The 21348-nt window shown below is 39.1% G+C and overlaps 3 protein-coding genes across 4 annotated transcripts in view; 1 reads left to right on the top strand and 2 right to left on the bottom strand.

Annotated features, from left to right (window-relative positions):
• LOC136256907 (ankyrin repeat domain-containing protein 13C-like) overlaps positions 1 to 21348 on the top strand; it is a 230799-nt gene that overhangs the window by 91466 nt on the left and 117985 nt on the right. The window lies entirely within an intron of this gene.
• LOC136256908 (transitional endoplasmic reticulum ATPase-like) overlaps positions 1 to 21348 on the bottom strand; it is a 196530-nt gene that overhangs the window by 118182 nt on the left and 57000 nt on the right. The gene's annotated exons all lie outside the window — the stretch shown is intronic.
• The window catches only part of LOC136256904 (uncharacterized), an 80404-nt gene that overhangs the window by 15673 nt on the left and 43383 nt on the right, over positions 1 to 21348 (bottom strand). The window contains exons 6-16 of the mRNA XM_066049967.1: positions 8454 to 9197; positions 8151 to 8405; positions 7292 to 8094; positions 7195 to 7245; positions 6979 to 7137; positions 6855 to 6929; positions 6466 to 6804; positions 5945 to 6088; positions 2099 to 2275; positions 1879 to 2046; positions 999 to 1826 (exon numbers count right to left, since the gene is read on the bottom strand). Of these exons, the coding sequence (XP_065906039.1) occupies positions 999 to 1826; positions 1879 to 2046; positions 2099 to 2275; positions 5945 to 6088; positions 6466 to 6804; positions 6855 to 6929; positions 6979 to 7137; positions 7195 to 7245; positions 7292 to 8094; positions 8151 to 8405; positions 8454 to 9197 (3743 nt within the window). The remainder of the gene's footprint in view (positions 1 to 998; positions 1827 to 1878; positions 2047 to 2098; positions 2276 to 5944; positions 6089 to 6465; positions 6805 to 6854; positions 6930 to 6978; positions 7138 to 7194; positions 7246 to 7291; positions 8095 to 8150; positions 8406 to 8453; positions 9198 to 21348) is intronic.

The following is a 21348-nucleotide window of genomic DNA, read 5'->3' as shown; positions in this document are numbered from 1 at the left end:
GAATATATATACAGTACCAATCAGATGTAGCATTTTCAGTTGATAAGGTTTCTCCGCATTGACTGTTATTTCTCACCATTCTTGGAAACAGCTTCTAGCATAAACCATATTTAACTGAAGATAAAAGAAAAAGCACAGAAGATAGACATTCGCCAGAACCACAAAAGGTACATCCCACCAGTGGGTTTGTTGTTGTGGTGTAAAATGGTGACCGTGTGCTGCTTTGTTTGATCTCTAGCCTTGCAAATGTGGTCAAGCAGTGAGGCAGTCAGACAATTAGACCAAATTATGGTTTTTGATAATTTTTATATCTGAATGTCTGTAAGTGGTTTCTGTCACTGTATTTGTTGTTGAACAGAGCAAGGCTATTCCATAAAAGTGAATGTCGTTGCATATGATCTTTCTATGATAGCTTTTATACAGCAGTGCACATTACAAAGGGGAACTAGTTACATGTAATGGAATGAAAGCTCTACTATGTAATGAAGCCATAAAGGTTTTGTGGAAAGGAGCTTAAAAATGATTTCTGTCAAAACTCAAAAGGCTTCTGTGAAATGGAATTTCTTTCAGCACAAGTGTAGTAATGGTCTGACAACCAAGGTAACTGTATTATTTCACTAAATTTCTGTTGTCCAGTCACAAAATGAAAGTTGGCTGTATAGTTTTTCCTAAACTGACATATGGAAGGTTGAAGCACTTTGTATGCAATTGAACAACCAGAAGAACACTGTAGTGGCAATATTGTACACATCTTAAAGCAGCTGTTATGTAGTTACAGGGGTGTTGGCAAGGGTACATTTGTGGTCACTTCCTTGCAAAGTGTACTATATACCTGTATTCTAACAACAAAGTTTCAGTAATTGTTGATAAAATGAACAGTCTTACATGAAGTCTGGACATGTAAAGTAATTTGTCCAGTGTGTGGACATTATAAGCTCTGATCTACAGTGTCCATTTTTGTGGAGTAGTACACTACAGACCACATAACATGATCTTACCTTAACATGATGTAGAGTATCAGACATTACATTCTGTGGACTTTGTTTGGCAGTGTTGATCCGATTACACAAGTGATCAATGGAAGGTCTGACTGGTAGGATGTTTAGACACCGCAGTATCACTGGTAGTAGAGGATTGGTAGTGATCTCATCTAGTTGATGTTTGTGACGTTGAACTTCAGATAGTTCAGTGTCCTCACTAGGAGATGGAGGACATTGGGTAGCTGCTTGTAAGAAGAGGACTCCTAATGAATAAATATCAGAAGGTCTGGAACAGATTGCATGATTCTTGATCAGTTCAGGTGACATAAACACTTTATATTGTGGAGTTGTTTTCTCATTCAGTTCAGTAATTTGTGGGCAGATATAATCACCAATCTTTGCTTGTCCATCTTGACTGATCAGCACATTACCAGCATGAAGGTTATTGTGTATCACTCCATTGGCATGTAAGTATTGTACTCCTTTAGCCATGTCAAGACACAGGTCAAGTTGTACATGAATGGGCAACTTCCCTTTCATCTTAGCAGTAAAACTGTTGAGATTATCAGGCAGTAGTTGAGATAAAAGTATTGGAGAACCATCAGGAGTTGGTTGTGTAATAGTGTAGTACTGTTCAATGTTAGGATGTTCATGTGAACCAAATACGGCATAAATGTTTTCAATATCTGCCACAAACTGTTTGATCTGGTCAACACTGATATCAGGATGTCCAGAGAGGAGGTTCTTGTGGATGATTTTACCAGCATATGTCTTGTCACCATAACTGATCCTCCATACCTCTCCATATCTACCACTTCCTAGTAACTTCTGGTGGACCAGCTGGTCCTGTAGTTTACATGTTAATATATTAAACAGTATCATATTAGTAGGAACACACCTGAGGTATTGTTTCTCTTCTCCTCTTATCTTTCCATTCTCTAATCTGCTTCACTAACAACTTGTTGTCCGCCTTGAGTTTTGTTAGTTCCTTCTCCTTCATCATCAGTTGTGTATTCTTCTCAGAGAGTTCATCTTTGAGTTGACTCATACCAACTCTATTCTCTTCCTATATTACAAATTGACACAGTAGCTGAAGCTTTCTGATATTAGCATGTTACCTCTTTCCTTGTGATCTCCTCCTCCAGTTTTCTGGACCCTTCTTGCAGTTTTATGGTCTCTTCTTGTAATTTAAAAACATTTGCTTGTGTCTGAGTCAGCTCATCCTCCAACCGATCATTTTTCAGTTTACTATCAGATAATTCAGTTTGTAGCATTTGTACAAATGATGACCATTCCTATGGTGTGAGTAGTGGAACATGATACATCACATTACTGACTCATACAGTACTACTGTACTGTATATTAGGGATCATTGAGATTTGGGTCTTTCTGGCCAAAAAATCACCCCAAAAAACCAACTTCACAATATCATCCTGGCACCTTGGCAGTATTAGTTAAGTATAACCAAGCCCAAAAGCGCCTTCATTACAACAAAATGCCTCCAAAAGATTGTTACCAAATTGTTTTTGAAATGTTATTCAATCAAATTTTCTACTGACTAACTAACTACCTGCCTGCCTGATTCCTTCAGACATGCATAACTTGATAATGGCTAAGGATATGGGCTTCATTGTTTTCACTGTTCAACGTCACTTCATCCCGAGATGTGCCTATTGGCATACCGCAGTACGTGCAATGCACACATCATGGACTTACCTCTGTCCTCCTTTGTGTACCATTTCTTTTTGCTGACTACCCAAGGTGTTGATTTGTGGTAGTGAGATGCATGGCTTCCGTCGTATAATGCTGTGTCACAGGCTGAAAATAGGCGAAAGCAGAGCGTAATGCCACTTCATTTTCAAGTCAGTAATTGATAGTTGGGACACATGAATCAACCATATTTTTCATGGTGACAGGATTGACTGCAGAGATGCTTCTCCTACTGTTCTTTGTTTGTAGCACTGTAACAGGCTGAACATAGCTGAAAGTGACGTGTAATAACCACTTCACTTCAATCCAGTAATTGATAGCTGGGGTACGCATTCAGACGAAAACAACTCTGGTGCCATTCTTTTCTTTGATGTGGTATGCATGGGTTCACCAGTCATAATAATGTTACAAAAATGTAAGCAAGCAAGTATAAGAAAAAATTAGGAATATTATGTTCAATTAGGGATCATAAAAAAGTAGGGCAGCAAGGGAGGTCGCCTACACCTGCAGATATACTAGTGAACATTTAATTCCTATTTCAGTTATGGGTAGCTATATGGACTGAATTAGGGATTAAAAGTTCACTAGTATATCTGTAGGTGTAGATGACCTCCCTTGCTTCCCTGCTTTTTCTATGATCCCTAATCAAACTTAAAATTCCTAATTTTTCCCTATACTTGTACTATTGTAGGTGGTGGGTACCCACATAATGTGGAGGTTATCATAGACAGTAGAAAGGGGTTAAGGAGCTAGTGCCCCCTCAGCATGTAATTTCACAAAGATGGAGTGAGACTGAAACCATTGATACACTCTAATGGAATGCCCTAATAGGGCAGTTAAAGTGTTATATGTAATAGTTGTAACACAGGCATGAGGGCTTTGCCTGATATGTATGCCCTAATGCCTCAGGGCCACAGGCCTGGGGGCAAAGAGCATACATATCAGGCAAAACCTGAATGCCCCGTGTTACAGCTAATATGTAACACTTATTAGGCTGATAGCCTATACAGGGCAATCAATCACCCAAGCCAACATGAGTGCAGCCACTGGATATATTATATATGCATACTTAAAATTTTCGATTATGGGTCAGCAGCTAGTACATTCTGGATATGTTCGGTTATGATAAATGGGCATATCCTAAAGATATCACGGAGAATTTCCACTACGCAAGTTTAATGTTTTAATCAGTGCTATTGAATTGTTTATGGAAAAAATACGCAGTTCACTAAAGGTCTAGACAGGTAAGCTTGCTTGTAGAGACTAGTGGTTACTCCATGCAGAGTGGTGGTTTCATGATGGGAGCATGTCTGTATTCGAAAACACATGGAAATGATCGATGAATAAGCTGTTAGCACTAGTTTTCACCTTAGCCCAACGTTTTTCAACTCATAGGATGGCGAGGATAACAAAACACTCTCCGTCTGAGCGGTTTTCATAGGGAAATCCAAGTAGTACATCCTAATCACATGAGTGTTGATCGATCCCCACAATCGATTTCAGCATCAACGTCTATATAATCACTGCCCAGTTGTAGCCCAGCTACATTTCATATGTCGCCCAGCTAGCTGGGCTACATACGAAATGTAGCCCGGGCAGCTCCTTTGATCTGAGGTGTGAAAGTGTTACATATAAAATATGTTCCTAAAAGTAGTCTTATACTTTAAAAGATTTATTTATTTATTTATTTATTAAGGCTTTACAACACAAGTGCTGAAGGTCTGTAGTACACCTGGTCCTACAGTCTGTTTAAAGTTGTTACATAAAGTGTGTTTGAAAAGGTGGAGAAAGGAGAAAAATCCATGACTGGACCTGGACAGCCTCAAACCTGCAGCCATCCGATTAACGCACAGACAGTTACAGGAGTCTGCCAGGCGATCGGGATGTTTTCTCCTTAGTGGGACTAGAATCATTTTCCTCTCAATTTGAGACTTGTGTACCATCCTCCCACACTACAAATATGTAAGGACTACATGTACTAAATGCTGCAGTGATGTATAGTAACAGTATTTGTTTTTTTTTAATTCTTATGGCTATAGATTAGTTGATATTTTAGTTGAAATGCTGTAAATGATAGCTACCTTTGTGATAACAAATCTTTGTTATATAAATGCTTGCCATATACAATACAACTATAGTATTTGAAGGTCCCACACTGCTTTTTTTTCTTTTGTATGTGGGTTGTGCCTTACCCACACACAAAAGAAATTAGTAGTTTCACCATACAAGACTTATGCTACTGATATCTCCCATGTATCATACAGTACGATAGTACTGTATAGTAGGGACCACAATGGAGTAGGCGTGGCCCACGGGATAGCATCACCCAAAAAACCAGCCTCAATTTTCCCTGACGACAATGAGGCAGTATTGGTTAGGTGAAACGCCCAAACAAGTTTTCAGATCAACCCGAAAACGCTTTCAACAAGTTGCTATAGAATTTAAAAATATTCATTTAGTGAAATTTTCTACTGACTGACTGAGTAACTGACTGATGCCTTCAGACTAGCGTAACTTGATAACGGCTAAGGCTACGGGCTTGATTTTTTCACTGCTCAATGTTGCTTCAGCCTGACAGGTGCCTTTTGGCATACCGCAGTACGTACAGTGCATTCTTCATGGACTTGCCAGTTGTGTCCCATTTATCTTTGCTAGCAGCAAAAAGTGTCGATTTGGAGGTAGCACGTGATGGCTTCCCTTTGTAACAGAAATTGTCCGTATTATTCATAGTGGCTATTTTGATAGCAGAGGTGCTTTTCAAATAGTTCTTGATTCGAAATGCTGCGTAACGTGTTGAACATAGCTGACAATGAAGCGTAATGGATACTTCACTTTTCAGACAATAATTGGGTTGCATGGCGCCATTTCAGATGTGGTATGCATGGGTTCACCAGTCATAATAATTATTAACAAAAAAAACAAAAAAAAAAAAACAAACAAGTACACAGAAAAATTTGGAATTTTTAACCAGAGTAGGGACCATTGCACATTGATAAAACGTACTGAAACAAGCTGGAGTAGTGCACGATATTAAATCACAGTAAAACTGTTATGTCCCTACTTTGCTCAAGATACCATAATGCACAGTAGGGATATAACACTTCTTATTGTTTTACTGTGATTTAATATCGTGCACTACTCCAGCTTGTTTCAATACTTTGTATCGATTACTATGATCCCTACTCTAGTTGAAAATTCCAAATTTCTCTGTGTACTTGTATATAGTTATGAAACTTTGTTCATATACTACTGACCTCTACATTTGACAAATTCGAAATCATTGTCTTCAGTTGGACGTTTAAAATATTCCTTCCTTTCTCTGACTGAAGTGGTACTCTCTCACTAGACTCCTTCACTTTTCCTTGATCCTTCACCAGTGACTGTGGTCTCTTTGAAGTCTAAACAGTACATGCATAAAGCTAAATGATAGCTGAATTAACTAGTTATGCAGGGTATAGTGGAACATGGATCAACAGATTAAACATCATGATATGTACATGCTCAGCTCAATTTTGAGCACAGCAATTGTGGGCAGTACATAAACAAGACATATAACAAGGAAAAAGTGAAATATTGTCACTACATGCACAACTAAGGCACACAATGTATTGTTGTGTGATTGTATTGTTGAAAGTAAATGATGTATGTATTATTTTGCATATTATATTTTGTTCTGTGCTCAGGAGCAGTTAAATGTGTAAGTCACATGGTCTGTTGATTTGTAATTCATTGATCCATGATTTGATAAATATGTACAAATGTACAGCAATATTACCTTTTCACTCCAATACTTCATTATCACTTCAACCTTTTCAAGACTAATGTTCACATTTTCCATTGTTAGTTGCAGTTTAGTCAGTTCAGTTTGTGTTTCTGTTTCTTCATCAAGTATTTGTAACTGTGAACTTTGTAGCTCTTCTTGTTTGTCATCTTCCTCTTGTTGTGATGTATCCAATGATAATTCTGGTGGGTGATCTACTGGTTGTAACTCTTTGTATTTCTGTAGCAGGTTAGAATATCTCTGTTTCTCTTTGACTATCTTCTCCTTCAGTGACTTCTCCAATTTTTTGCTCTTTCTCAACTGAACTATCAACTGGTCCTGTTGTGACTGAACCTATATTGACATTGATGTCACATGATCCTCATTATACTGTATCAACTTACAGTTTTTAAAGAAGCTACTGTATCAAAGGACACCAGTGACCATTTTGTTGAGCTGCTTAAAGCATCAAACAATTCCTACAAAACTCATTGAAATACACTTAGTACATGTAGTATGCTAAAATACTTTTGTAACTGGTTCAGGCGATTGTGCTTGTGGTAAAGTGGTTTTGATTTTTTCATCCATTTGTACAACTATTTCATTTAGTTGTTTGATTGTGGCATTGCGTTCCTTTCTGGTTTGTACCAGTTCAACTTGCATTTTGTTGATCCTTTTAGGAATCTCCTATGTAAACACAATATTGGTATGTTCAGATACTGAAATACATGAAATTTCCATTACCTCCAATTGGTATACTTGCATCTTAAGACTGTCACTTGTGTCACTGGTTACCTGTAATGAATAATGATACATTAGCAGGTGTGGTCAATGAACTCGCCTCAGTAAAGAATGAGAATGGTCCCACAGTAAGAACACTACTACTAGTGGCCAATATTGTTCCAGGGTAGATCGCAATCTGTTGTATACCATTTTGGTGAAGATAATTTTGGTATTTCTGAACATTTGAAATAATGAGAGAAGCCACATGTTTGGGAATAGTCCAGTAGATAATTGTGTGGCTAGTCTTTGCTACTGCCAGTAGCTGTAAACAGTGAGGAGTAACCTCACAGTTTTCTTGTATCAGTGATCGTGTATCGATTATGTTTTGAAGAGTAGAGTGGTGCAGTTGCAAGTTAAGCTGAACAGCCAGTACAGTGTGTGTACTGGTATCATATGGCACCATGTGATGAGATGGTGATGGTATGGGATATTTAGTAACTGGCTGGGATGTATCTATCTCGGCTTCAAATTTGGTAATGAGTGCTACAGCTTCAGGAACATTGCAAGCTTCCACTGCTGTGGTAAGAATGGAGTGGTCCATCCAATTTGTAAATGGTGCAAGGTTTTGTAATAAGGCTGTGGTAGAAATGCTGTTTCTAAGAACCTTCATAAAATCAGTAGCAAATAATGGAGTATTAGTCTGTTTACTAAAGCTCATTAAAAGACACTTCTCCGAAATTATCTTAGGATCAACTGTATGTAACATATCTATTAACTGGTTCTGCAGATCTAAATATTGAGCAACAAGAGAAAATGTACTGTCCATAGTACTTGAACCACTTAAATGTTGCATTTTAGCCAAGTCATGCTGAGTCACATCAGTGGTGATAGTTGAGCTCAACACAGCAGAAGTTTCCAATCCTTAAAGAATACAAGTCATTTAGATATGTAACAATTAAGCTTCCTTATTTCCTTACCATTAGTCAGCATTTCCCCAATGTTGCTCTGACTTTGACTTGTTTTTAGCAATTCACAGAATGACAATAGCGTCTTTGGATCCATCAGTCGAACTTGCTGTAAGATCAGACAGCTCTTGTGGTAACTGCTTTGAGCTGCCATAACAACATCTTCACTGAGTAGTTGCTGGGACATCATCAGCTGCATAACTACTTCAGCATCCATGTTAACTGACAAGTAATGATAGTAGTGATCAATGAAGTCCTTGACTGTTGCTATATATACATATGGATATACAACTGAATATGTTTAAATAAACTTACCAGAGTTGACTTGAAAAGCTGGTAATGCTGTTACATCTTTGGCTGATTCCAAAGGATCATAGATTATTGGGTAGTATCCTATCTGAAGATGCTGTAGCCCAATGCTGTGAAAATGGTCACAGTTTTGCACAGCTGACTTGTATGCACCATCAACACAACAGGTAGGAATATACCAGTGGATTTCTATACAACCTTTCTCCAGATGTTCTAGGATGCATATTCCATTTCTTATATCCATAATCACCTTCTCCAGTTGTGTTTGAAACTGCAGTAAGTCCCACACAGTCACTTCATCCGGGTCTTTGTTGAATTTAGAAACTACTTTGCTAAAGTATGTTTCTCTGACTTCTTTGCTAGGAGCATTGGGTAAGACATCTTTCAGCTTCTTTGCAAATATAGTTTTTTTGTATTTTTCAAGTATGACATCAGCTTGTTTATTATTTGAAGCCTCCACCATAGCTTCTAACAGGCGTACATCAATCCAACTCCAGTAGGGTGAACCAGCTAGTGTATCAAACAGTGCATCAATGTTCTTTGATGACTTTATCGCATTAACATCCTCAAGAGGAAGCTGTGCACCATTGGGTGTGTGGATTTGTTCTATGCAAGCCCGGCGTACTATGTAAAAATCTGCAGTTCGTAACAGCTTTGTCATGTTTGATGTAAGAGAAATGAATGCCCTTGTAACACTTAGAAATTGAAAATTTATTTCAGGGATATCATTGTTGTCAGATTTCATTTTACCTAATATATTACACAAGACAGTACATGTAATATATATTAATTTATTGAACATTTATAACATTAACTAAATACTTTAAAGTATATCAGGTATGTATTACCACTTTGTATTACTGCTTCACCTAAATATTGTGTAGCAGGATTTTGTTGTGAGGACTCTGATTTTGTGCATTAGCTACTTAGTCATACTTGCTCTGTGGAACTTTGAAAAACTTCTTGGCAATACATTTGTTCACACACATGACAACTTGTTATTATACTTAATTGCTTAGCCACTTGCTCACATACAAAAAGGACACAATATTAATTTTGTCAAGAAATGTTGTTGGACAGTACGCAACATACAGCCCTGCAAAGCTTGGATTGCCTGTGTGCATTGTTGGATAGTATACACAACAGCCACCTTGTTATGCAAAGCTTGTATGAAATACTAATCTTTTGAATACAAGGAAACCATTTGGAGGCTCAGTTGTAGATTTGATGAACTGTTGCCAGCAGGGGCAGAGGAAATAATTGATATGAAGGGGGCTGGGCTGACCCAGACTTATGGAAATGATCTACTTTGTCTCTGGTTTGGTAAAGTGAGACCATAGATAGTATAGGCGCGTAATGGTGAGACCAAAAAAAAAAAAAAGGTCACAGCCAGCTGACAATAGCTGCCCACCTCACCAGCTATGCATTTATAGCTGATAAACTACATAAAATCTTTACATAACTCGCTACACACTGCTCTAAGACTGTGACTGCTTTATTAGAGTGACTGTTCTATTAGAGTATCTCGATCATATCGCGGTTTTCAGCCCCACTCCAAGAAGGATAATTTCGGGCGTGATATCATTCTGAGGGGGGCTAAGCCCCCTAGCCCCCCCCTTTCCGCCGCCTATGGTTGCCAGATATGACAATGTGAATATATTATTGCATATAGCTGTTCAGTAATCAAATACAGTGAAACCTGGGTAACTTGTGACCAACTAATAGTGTCACATGATTTAGGGTGTCTTCTAGGTCAGTTTGTGTGTTGCTAAAAGGAATAATTTTCAGAGTGTGGGTCCAAAGCTAAGGTGGTGCTGAACCGATTAAGGGCAACTGTACAAAGTTAATTGGACAGCATGTTTGTGGTAATGCATGAACAAATGCAGAAATCCATAGACCACAGTGAAGCATCTCAGTGGACTAACAGAAGAAACTCTGTCAGATTGCGTTGTTGATATAACTAACATTATTCATGCTTTAGAACTATTACGTTGTCATAACTCTGGTAAATGCACTGGCAAACGGCACCAGCTGTCATCGTGTGATTACTGTTATATGGAGCGCGCCCTGACTAGCCACCTTTTCACTAAATAGCTTCAAAATTATGCACTACAGACCATCGAAATTTAGCATAGGGATTGGGTAAGCATTACTCTACAACAGTACACTTCGAATTTTCACGAATCGGGCTTGATGGAGTTGTTAGCCAATGTTGTAGGCCACAGGTGTGCGTTTTCACTACTTTCCATGTTGCTATCAGTGAAAAGGAAAGCGTAGAATTGTTCTACAAGGTGAGAAATAGTTGGAACCAAAATGGCTTAGTGCTAGGTTGTTCATTAGCCAAGTTATTCAAAGGGTGTGTCTAGAGTCACGTGAATAAAAACACTTAGACAAAAAAACCTAAGAAACGCAAAAAAAAGTTTGGCTAAAGTGAGGTTCAAACCTGGGACCTCCCATACTCTAGGCCAGTGCTGTAACTACTGTATCACTGCACTGCCAGTTACTGTACACCCTCAGTTTGTACCTTATATATGTCATTCATGAAGAAGCCTATATAAATACCAGTAAAGAAGAAACTAAACCTGAAACCTGGCCCTAACTCTAAAGTACAAGATGCGTGCCCTAAAGTTGAATGCTTGAGGCATATTACTAGGCGCGTGCCCTAAAGTTGAATACTCGGGGCGTATACTAGTATACCTCCTACATTGCTGACTATGTCTCTCAGAAAGTAAATTTATGGATTAAGGAGCTGACCCTTCTGTCTGCTATTGCCAGGTCCCAACCACGTGCTGCCTATTCTGCATTTACGCATGGCTTCATCAGCAAATGGCTCACTATTCCTGATGTTAGCAGCTGTTATAAACCTTTAGAAGTTTGTATCCATAACATTTTTATTCCAGCTGCAACTGGGCAATCACCACCAGGAGACTTAGAGAGGAACTTGCTTTCCCTCCCTGCAAGACTCAGTGGTTTGGGAATTATCTTGTTCAGTTGTCATCTGTTGAGTATGATGCTTCCACCAAAGTCACTGGACCTTTACAGTCACTTCTTTTGTCCCAAACAGGCATATGCTCAGCTGATGTTCGAAGCACCCAGTTATCACTGAGATCTGCTGTTCAGTGTTCAAAGTCTGTTGTGATGACCTCTACTAAGGATGCTTTATTGGAACAAGCACCACCAAGTTTAAAGAGAGCTTTAGAGTTGGCTTCTGAATGTGGTGCTTCCAATTGGCTTACTGTACTTCCTGACCAGGAACATGGGTTTACTCTTCACAAGACAGCTTTTTATGATGCTATTGCTCTCCAGTATGACTGGGATCTTGTTAGATTTCCTGATCGTTGCCCTTGTGGGGTCAAGTTTTCTGTTGAACATGCTTTTTCTTGCCCTGAAGGTGGCTTTCCGACTATTAGACACAATGAAATACGTGATCTAACAGCTTCTTTGCTGACAGATGTGTGCCATGAAGTGCAGATTAAACCAACCTTACAGCCTGTTTCTGGGGAACAGTTTGATCATGCCACCCTAAACATGGAAGATGGGGGGAACATTTAGATGTTGCTGTGAATGGATTTTGGGGTGGTAGATGTAAAAAGTCTTATGTTGATGTTAAAGTGTTCAATCCTCATGCACCTACTAACCGCTCTTCTGCTCCAAGGTCCATTTATTGTCATCACGAAAATGTGAAGAAGCGTGCTTATGAAGCTTGAATTTGTGAGGTTGAGACGACACCTTTACTCCTCTTGTCTTCTCTGCAACAGGTGGGATGGCTGATCAAGCTATTGTGTTTTGCAAACATCTAGCTTCCCTCATTTCAGAGAAGAGGAATGATCACTATGCTGCTGTAATGGGACTAATTAGATGTTGCTTGTCATTTTCTCCACTACGCTGTGCAGTTAGATGTCTACGTGGTTCCTGTTCTTCTGCTAGCAAATTCATTTGTGTGAATCCAGTTGCTGTTGTCGATTTGATCCAGGCAGAGTCTGGGTTTTCTCCATTACATAATTGTTAATTGTAATTCTTGTATATAATAAATTAATAACAGGAAAAAAGGCATATTACTAGGTGTGTGCCATAAAGTCGAATGCTCGGGGAATACTGGACGCGTGCCAACTTTAGCTTGCCTCAAATTCAACCCAACTTACCTTCATACAACTAGTGTGTGAATTACTGGGTGATTACGCCATGACTTTAGCAGCAAAATGTCCAGTCATGGTGCCATGACTCTAGGCACAGTGTTATTAAAATATCAGCTTGAAACTTCAGAGTTATATAGGTGAAAAACAAAGGTAGGGTTTCCAATGTAAAAATTTGACATCTTCAAAATAATTTGCTACCTGCTGTTACATGTTGAACTGATTCTCACTTGAATACAGCTGCAGTGGTAATTAAATTCCATTGCCTTCTTGGGGTAGAAATCGATCGAAATATCTGCAAATTCTGAGATTACAAGCTGTAACTCTCAGAAGCCTTGATCCTTTATCGAAATACTGGAGTTCAACCTTCCTCTGTGAGTAAACCTTCACCTAAAAGCATTGGTACTTTGATTGGTGAGGTAGGTTTCCTGTCACTGATCAATTGAGCACAATTTTGGGCTCCAAAAATGGGTTTTCGTCTACAGACACCAAACAATTGATAGCACAAACTTCCTCACACCCCAGTAGTGAACATCCATCGACAAAGAAGTCACATACGAAGTATGGTTAAGTTTTAACATCTCTAACCATCTGGGTGAGCATGATATAGGACAAAATTTTCTGGAAATCACACCTTGACTATGCAACTTGTCCTGTCAACTGCTTAAAAATAGATATCTCGGTGTAAAACAACTGTATGATCCATAAAGTATACGAGGTTATTGTCACTGCAATAGCACTTAGCCTATTCAATCAGGTTCATGTGACTAGGCTTGGGTGTGGTCAATAACAATACACTGTCTACATTGATTTGTTTATTATTATTATTGCAGGCAATATTTGTATTGAGGGATAAATTACAGTTGTTGTAGCACTGCAGAAGACATCAAGTGTTTAAATGGCAGAAATCACGTGATCTTAATGGTAATCTCCTTAGCGCTGCTATTTTACAATTCCTGACGACAATAACCTCACAGCTGTACTTTATGGATCATACAGTAAAACAGCTGTACTTTATGGATCATAATGCTAAGATTTCTATTTTTAAGCAGGCAAGTTATGTAGTCAAAGTGTGATAAATTTTACTCTATATCACACTCACCCAGATGGTTAGAGATGTTCAAACTTAACCATACTTTGTGTGTGACTTCTTTGTCAATGGATGATCACTACTGTGATGTGAGGAAGTTTGGGCTATCAATTGTTTGGTGTCTGTAGACGAAAACCCATTTTTGGAGCCCAAAAGGTCGTTTTGAGCCCAAAAACCCGTTTTTGGAGCCCAAAAGGCCTTTCACCGCATCATGCTCAAATGATGCGGTGAAAGGAAACCTACTACACCAATCAAACTACCAATGCTGTTAGGTGAAGATTTACTCACAGAGGAAGCTTGAACTCCAGTATTGCAATAAAGGATCAAGACTTCTGAGAGTTATAGCTCGTAATCTTGGATTTTGCAGATATTTCAATCAATTTCTATCCCAAGAAGGCAATGGAATTTATCACCACTGCAGCTGTATTCAAGTGAGAGTTAGTCCAACATGCAACAGCAGTTAGCAAATTGTGTTGAATATGTTGAATTTTTACATTGGAAACCTTAACAAGACATGTTATTTCATGAATCTTTGTACGCTAAACTAAAGCATCACAGGCTATCACAACGGCCTTTTAAGCGTAGATTAAATTGTACACTAGCACAGTTTTGGGCCACCCTAAAATAGCTTAATGCACGTGGGTTGAAACAAATTGCTTTGTGCGGTTGGACTTAATCAGTTCAGTGCTACCTTAACCATTCACTGCAAACTGATCACCATCCACAGGTCCCAGGCTCCTCAATGCTTTTAAATAGGTGATAAGATGGTTTTCTCGGACTGGGTCACGTACAACTACAGATTTATAGCCAGATACTCCTATATGACTTACCAATTTCAGCCATGAAACACGTACAGAAGTAGTGCTAGCCACTTAGAACAGCCACAGCAGCAAGTTTACAGCTTTGTATTATTGGGTGGATCATGTCATCTGACATGACACAGTTGTATGTGACTGGATCTGGAAAAAACTGGTTTTATTTCCCATGTCAGCAGATATTTTTCATGAAGAACACAGTGCTACATGAGTAAACTATCTAATTTCACAATCAAAAAGACTTCAGTTGTCTACTTTTACTAGCTGCTTTTCCCAAAACCAATAGTGATCCATACATGCGATGTGGGGCCTCTGACCAGCCTGGGGATGGCTGTATGTGGCTATACAGCTCCATGGTATTGAATAAAGACCTGTGCTGTAAATTAAACTTGGCATTTCTCAATATTTTTAAATAGGTAATAAGACTGGTTTTCCCACATATTTTAAGCACTGGAAATTGCTCTGTATTTTAGACGTGCAAATTAATATGTCACTGCATGATTGTCAGTAAATTTTATAATTTATAACAAGCAGATTAGCAGTTCTTAACCTCAGATTGTAGTACCGCTTTGTAGCACAGGAAGCACAGATCACATGTACCAAGTTTAAATTTTGTCGCTAATCAAATATGGAATCCTAAATTGCTTGAAACACATAAAGTCCATATTTTTTGATTGATGATTTGTGACTGCTGTCTCTAATATGTAATAATTAGATTTCAGACCACAGGGGTCTATGTTTTTGAAGGACCTGTGTTGTGATTTCTGAGCTAAGTGAAGACGCTGCTACAGGTTACTAAATCATGAAGACCCCTAGCGGTCTCACTGATCTGAAGTCTAGCTTATTTAGACCTTAAGAAGTTGTTGTTTGTACCTTGACACTGCTTGTAACAGAGAAATGTAGTATCCCACTGCTCCACCTGTGACTGTTGTTATGGGCTTAAAATTAATTTTCAGGAGATGATGTGTTGCCAGCCATACCAATGTTAGTACATGCCATAAACATGATAGTGTATGCTGGAAAAGGTTAAGTGACCCTTACTTAGGCCCCTCCAAAATTCATCACGAAAGGGTCTAATACATGTATCATTTTACTGCTGTTACATGAGATTAATGCACAGTTGTCTATCAATTTCAGATTACAGCTGAGGAAGAGTAGTAGTGCAAGAAATGCTGTAGTAGTATACTAAAGTAGTGTATATTATAAAGGCGTCCTCTCAGCTCTACTATGATCTAATTACATTGACCTGAGCTTCTATAGATACAAACTAATTTCAAAAAGGTAGACAAATGTTTTCTGCTTACACAATGGATTTGTAATGCATAATGCACTACTTGTCTATTACATTCTATACACTTTTTTCATCAATGGTGTCTGGCCATCAGGGCCAACTTCGAAGTCCACTCAGCATGTAGATACTTTACATGTGATGCAAAAATAGAAATGCTATTATAGTGTTTGCCTTGTCATTATACTTAGCTATTCTTGTGCCACAGTGAGTTCCAAGTCACCATGCCAGGTACCAGTGGGCACCCTCTGTGTTAACTGAATTATTTCCATCTCCAGTGTTCAGTGTCAATAATACATTGTTACATACTGTTCTATAGTATGAAGTATGTAGTGTTACACATCATTATGCTATTGCCATACCATTGATGTACCGGCACTGGGCCTGGCAGGCCATTGTGTGGAGACTGCTAAGTTTGTGTGATAATGCATAGCTCTCAACCTGAAGCCTTTCAGTACCAGGAGTGAGATACTTTGAGATGGAAACTATATGAACACTGCTGTTATTACATCCCATATAACCTGATAGAGATAATAAATGTAACATACACAAATGTTCCCTTAGGCTGATAATTGCTGTGTGGTTGTGCTTGCTGCTGTTTATTTACCTACATACTGTAAACTATATTATTGTGTCTATATGTAGTTACAGTCTACAATGCTACCACACAATGGAATTGTAATTTTCTTGGTGGCATATCCGTTATTTTCTGGTATTGGATTTTTATCCTATTAAAAGTATTGCTATCTTTCACACTTGTAGCCATTTGTTCTCTGCAATTTAATTCACTTTGTAGTATGTCCATGACATCATATTATCATTTTAGGACATAATATTATGCATGTCGTGAGCTCATATTAAAAATAACTCAGCAGTTTCCAGTGACAGACAGTTGAAATACCCTGCTTCTTTATCATTAAGGTCTGCTCTTGGCAACTTCAGCAGCCATGTCTTAATCCAGTACTCTGATTCATCCTCATTAAACAATGTTTAACATGAAGAGAATCATGTGACACAAATTTGTAGAGATACTAAATTTTAATGGATTTTAAGCTTCATTGCTTGCAGGCATGAGATTCAATACCATAGATATGAGAGCATACACTTGCACCTCAACTTCAACTTGTGAGAATCATGTAGGAGGGGTGGTGATAATGCATGATGTGGTTGAGTAATCAAGACAACATAGTAGTGTAGCAGGCCCTCACGATTGTAATTGCATATATCACTTATGTTTACTATATGTACTACTGTGTATGTGCATCTTTTCCACCCACACATACTGTGCTGGTCATGTACTGTTTGTACATCCCCATTTGTATTGGTGGTTGTACTTGGTTGTGTGTGCCCTGGGCCTAGTAATATTTATACAACCAAGTACTAAGAATAATAAGAAATGGGGTCGAGATTAAATCATAAATAATGAAATAAATAAATAATGGAGATAACTACAAGACCTAAGGCTTTGCACTCACTGGGAATAGAATCCATGTTGAATGAAGAGACAATTGTACAATGGGCGGGTGTTTTTGTGGAGGTGATAGAAACAGTACAACGATTCTATTTAATGCTGATCTAGAAGAAGAACTACTGATAATTTGTTTTTGAAAGTATTGCCAGCTGGCACGCTAGTCTCATGCCAGCTGCCAGTGGATTCATTCACAAAGAAGATTAAGGAGGTAATCAAGGCGGCCCAAAGAAGTTTGCCATGCCAGCTGCACAAGACACGGAATGGTATGTCTATTTGTATTGTCTATTTGTATTTTATATGTAAATGTATTGTAAAGAGCATGGTATGTGTTTCAATGTTTTCTTTTATTGTTTAATTACTTGTATATTTTGCCTTCACCTGGCTCTGGCTGGCTTGGCTGTCTTGGTTCACCTGGCCTGCATACTCTTAACTGCTACAGTATTGTGTATCTCCTGCAAGTTGTGTATACATATAGTGCGTACCCATCACTGTGCCATTGCGACATCACTGATGAACCGTATTCACGTACCGGTGACCTCCAGTTGATGTTGATACCCGCATAGCTGAATAATTTTCATCTTCAGTGATGTTGCCAATAATGTATTACTGCATACAATACTGCAATAATGTATACTGTAGTTCTTTCCTGTATGTTTTGTATGTATATGTACTGTGTACACATCACTGCCATTGCCACACCAATGATGTACCAGCACTTGGCTACTGATGGCCTCTAGATAGGATGCCACTATCTGCATGTCACTATTATAACATATTGAGTTGATTTTGGATCATAGTTTCAATCGAGCTTTCATGCACCACCTAGTCGTGTGCATAGCCTCTCACCAGGGGATTGTCGCATTGGTGTATGCACTTACCAGGGGGTTGTCACGTTGGTGTATATACTTGGTTGTGTGTGACCCAGTCCTAGTAATAATTATACAACCAAGTACTAAGAACAATAAGAAATGCGGTCAAAATTATGGTCATAAATAATAATGAATAAATAAATATATAATAAATACATGTAATGTTTGAGAAAACTACGAGGCCTAGAGACATGAACTAAGTAGGGATAGATTTGCCTGTGAATGAAGGCACAACCGTATAATAAGTATGCCTGTTCGTACTAATGACTTGACCTTACGTGTAATTTTATATAATGCCCAGCACCACACCTTTGCTTAATTACAGATAGCGTGAACGAGAATATTAGTAAATGTCATGATTGCAGGAGAGCCAGAGGCCACTTTACACGTACACAACAAGATTACAGGTATGTTTAAATGTTCGTAACTGTGTATGTTGTATGCAGGATATGCGCTCCAGGTGTCAGTAGTGAACAACCAGCTGATACACTCATGAACAACAAGGTAATGAGTGTTTCAATGTAATACTTGTATTGTACATCTTAGGGTTAGGCTTAAATACTACTCTACTGTGAGTCTGTAATAAACAAGAAGATGCATTGCTGCATATACAACAATGTCCTGTATGTTGTACATGGCTGTGTGCATAATATTATAGACTGTGATCACTGTGTCAACTAGTGCCAATGCCACATCGCGATATACTGGCACATCACCAGTGGCCTCTAGTTACAACAGAGTCTATCTTCAGAGACATGTCACACCTACAATATATACTTTCAGTATAACTAACATTTTTGTGTAGGTTGTGTTTTAGTATTGTGGTTTTCTGATGCCAGTTAAACTCCCTTGCCTGTATACGTATGCATATGTATCATTTCCATCGGTACACACACACTGCTCTGAGTGCTGGCTATGGCACTGTTTATACTTTCTCAATGGGTAGGTTGCAACGTTGGTGTATGCACTTGGTTGTATGTGACCCGGTCCTAGTAATAACAAGTACAAGAAAAAATTTGGAATTTTAAATTAGATTAGGGACAGTGTATAATGCTGCAATAAAAAGTACTGAAGCAAGCTGGATTGGAGTAGTACGTAATGTCCAAATACTGTAAAACAATAAGACGTGAATATCCCTACTGTGCTACACTCAATGCACAGTAGGGACAGGGCCGGAGGAAGTGGTTCGGCCAGTCAGGGCATAGTTTTTCAGCATTAATTTTAAAAATATATACTCTGAGTTGTTGATAGGCACTGGTCGATTATGCTGGTGTGTTTTTGGGAATAAGATGCTTAAAGCATCATGCAAGCATTGTGATAATGCCAGTAGAACACTTACATCATACTGTTAAATCCTTACTTGTGACAATCAGTCATGGAAAGGATCAAAACACTCTAATAGAACAGTCACCCTAATAAAGCACTCAGGTACTTAGTTACAGATTTATTAGTCAACTAGCAAATACGAAATATAAATAGCTTTACATGGAAGCATACGTAATTGGATGACTAATAATTTTGAGCACTGCAGGATAGCATGATATAAGGCAAAATTAACCATATATAGCTTAGTGCCTAGCTAGCTATTCACAGAGTTGTGACTTTATCACATTAAAAACAGTTAGAAGTTGTATAGCTATTAGTTTCATATGTTAGACTTATGCTGCATGTGTGTAGCTATAACAAAAGGGAACAATACTGTATTTTCATGTGTTACAATTGTATGAACACATGATGTATCTGCATCAGTGCAGTGAGTTTAACACAAGTGTTAGTCATTAATTTGCTAGGGAATTTACAGCTGAAAATAGTGTCAGATTTAATCTCAAAGCATGCAGTTTTGAAAATTTTCCCAGGGGAACATGCCCCCAGACCGCCTAGCATTCACACAACAAATATTCAGCATTCTGTATGCCTACCCCTTGGCCTGACCACTTTAGAATTGCTTCCTCCGGCCCTGAGGGATATTCACTTCTTATTGTTTTACAGTATTTGGACATTACGTACTACTCCAATCCAACTTGTTTCAGTACTTTTTATTGCAGCATTATACATTGTCCCTAATCTAATTTAAAATTCCAAAATTTTTCTTATACTTGTTTGTGAAGTCTTTTTGCAAGCTCATTACCACTAAATATCTGCTGAGTTAATCACAGCTCTATTATACTAGATTATGACTCATACAATAACAACTGATCAGTGGGCGTGGCTCTACATAAGCCTGCAGACAATAATGGATGTGGATTCGTGCATACCTACGGACTGATGAATGGGCGTGGCTACCATATTTCTACAGACAGTAATTTGCATAAGTGAGTGTGGATTTGTACATACCTACACACTGATGAATGGACGTGGCTACCATATATCTACAGACTGTAATTTACGTGTGTGGGTGTGGCTCATGAAAGAAGCAGAGCTACGCTATGACGTGTAGTAACACGTCCACATTTAATTTAGCACGTGGGGTCAGACCCAAATAATCTGTAAAGCAGGACCTGGATGACCTGACTCGGTTTAACATTGTTACTAAATAAACTATATTTATTGACTTACACATTGCTATATAGTTCGCCAAGAGTTGCTCTTTCTGATCGATATCAACAGCAAGTCATGTATGCATGCTTTTGGTGCAACCGGCGACCACGTGTATTCGAATAGTATGATGCAATATACACTGGTATGGAAGCCGTACTGTAGTCTATTAACACTCAGTGGTAGAACCTTGACTGATGGCCATGGTAAAGAAGGATAAAAGGTAAGACAATAGCGCAAGCATTGTATGCTTATCAATATACCAAAGGTTTTTTTCTTAAGCGAACTAGAAGTGCTTCTGCAAAAAAATTACCGCTACGCTTGACTGAAGGCATCAGGCAGGCAGGCAGGCAGGCAGGCAGGCAGGCAGGCAGGCAGGCAGGCAGGCAGGCAGGCAGGCAGGCAGGCAGGCAGGCAGGCAGGCAGGCAGGCAGGCAGGCAGGCAGGCAGGCAGGCAGGCAGGCAGGCAGGCAGGCAGGCAGGCAGGCAGGCAGGCAGGCAGGCAGGCAGGCAGGCAGGCAGGCAGGCAGGCAGGCAGGCAGGCAGGCAGGCAGGCAGGCAGGCAGGCAGGCAGGCAGGCAGGCAGGCAGGCAGGCAGGCAGGCAGGCAGGCAGGCAGGCAGGCAGGCAGGCAGGCAGGCAGGCAGGCAGGCAGGCAGGCAGGCAGGCAGGCAGGCAGGCAGGCAGGCAGGCAGGCAGGC

This window comes from Dysidea avara, chromosome 5 (assembly GCF_963678975.1).
Source record: "Dysidea avara chromosome 5, odDysAvar1.4, whole genome shotgun sequence".
Taxonomy (NCBI): Eukaryota; Metazoa; Porifera; class Demospongiae; order Dictyoceratida; family Dysideidae; genus Dysidea; species Dysidea avara.
The sequence above is the reverse complement of the archived record's forward strand: the minus strand, read 5'-3'. Positions and strand labels throughout refer to the sequence as shown.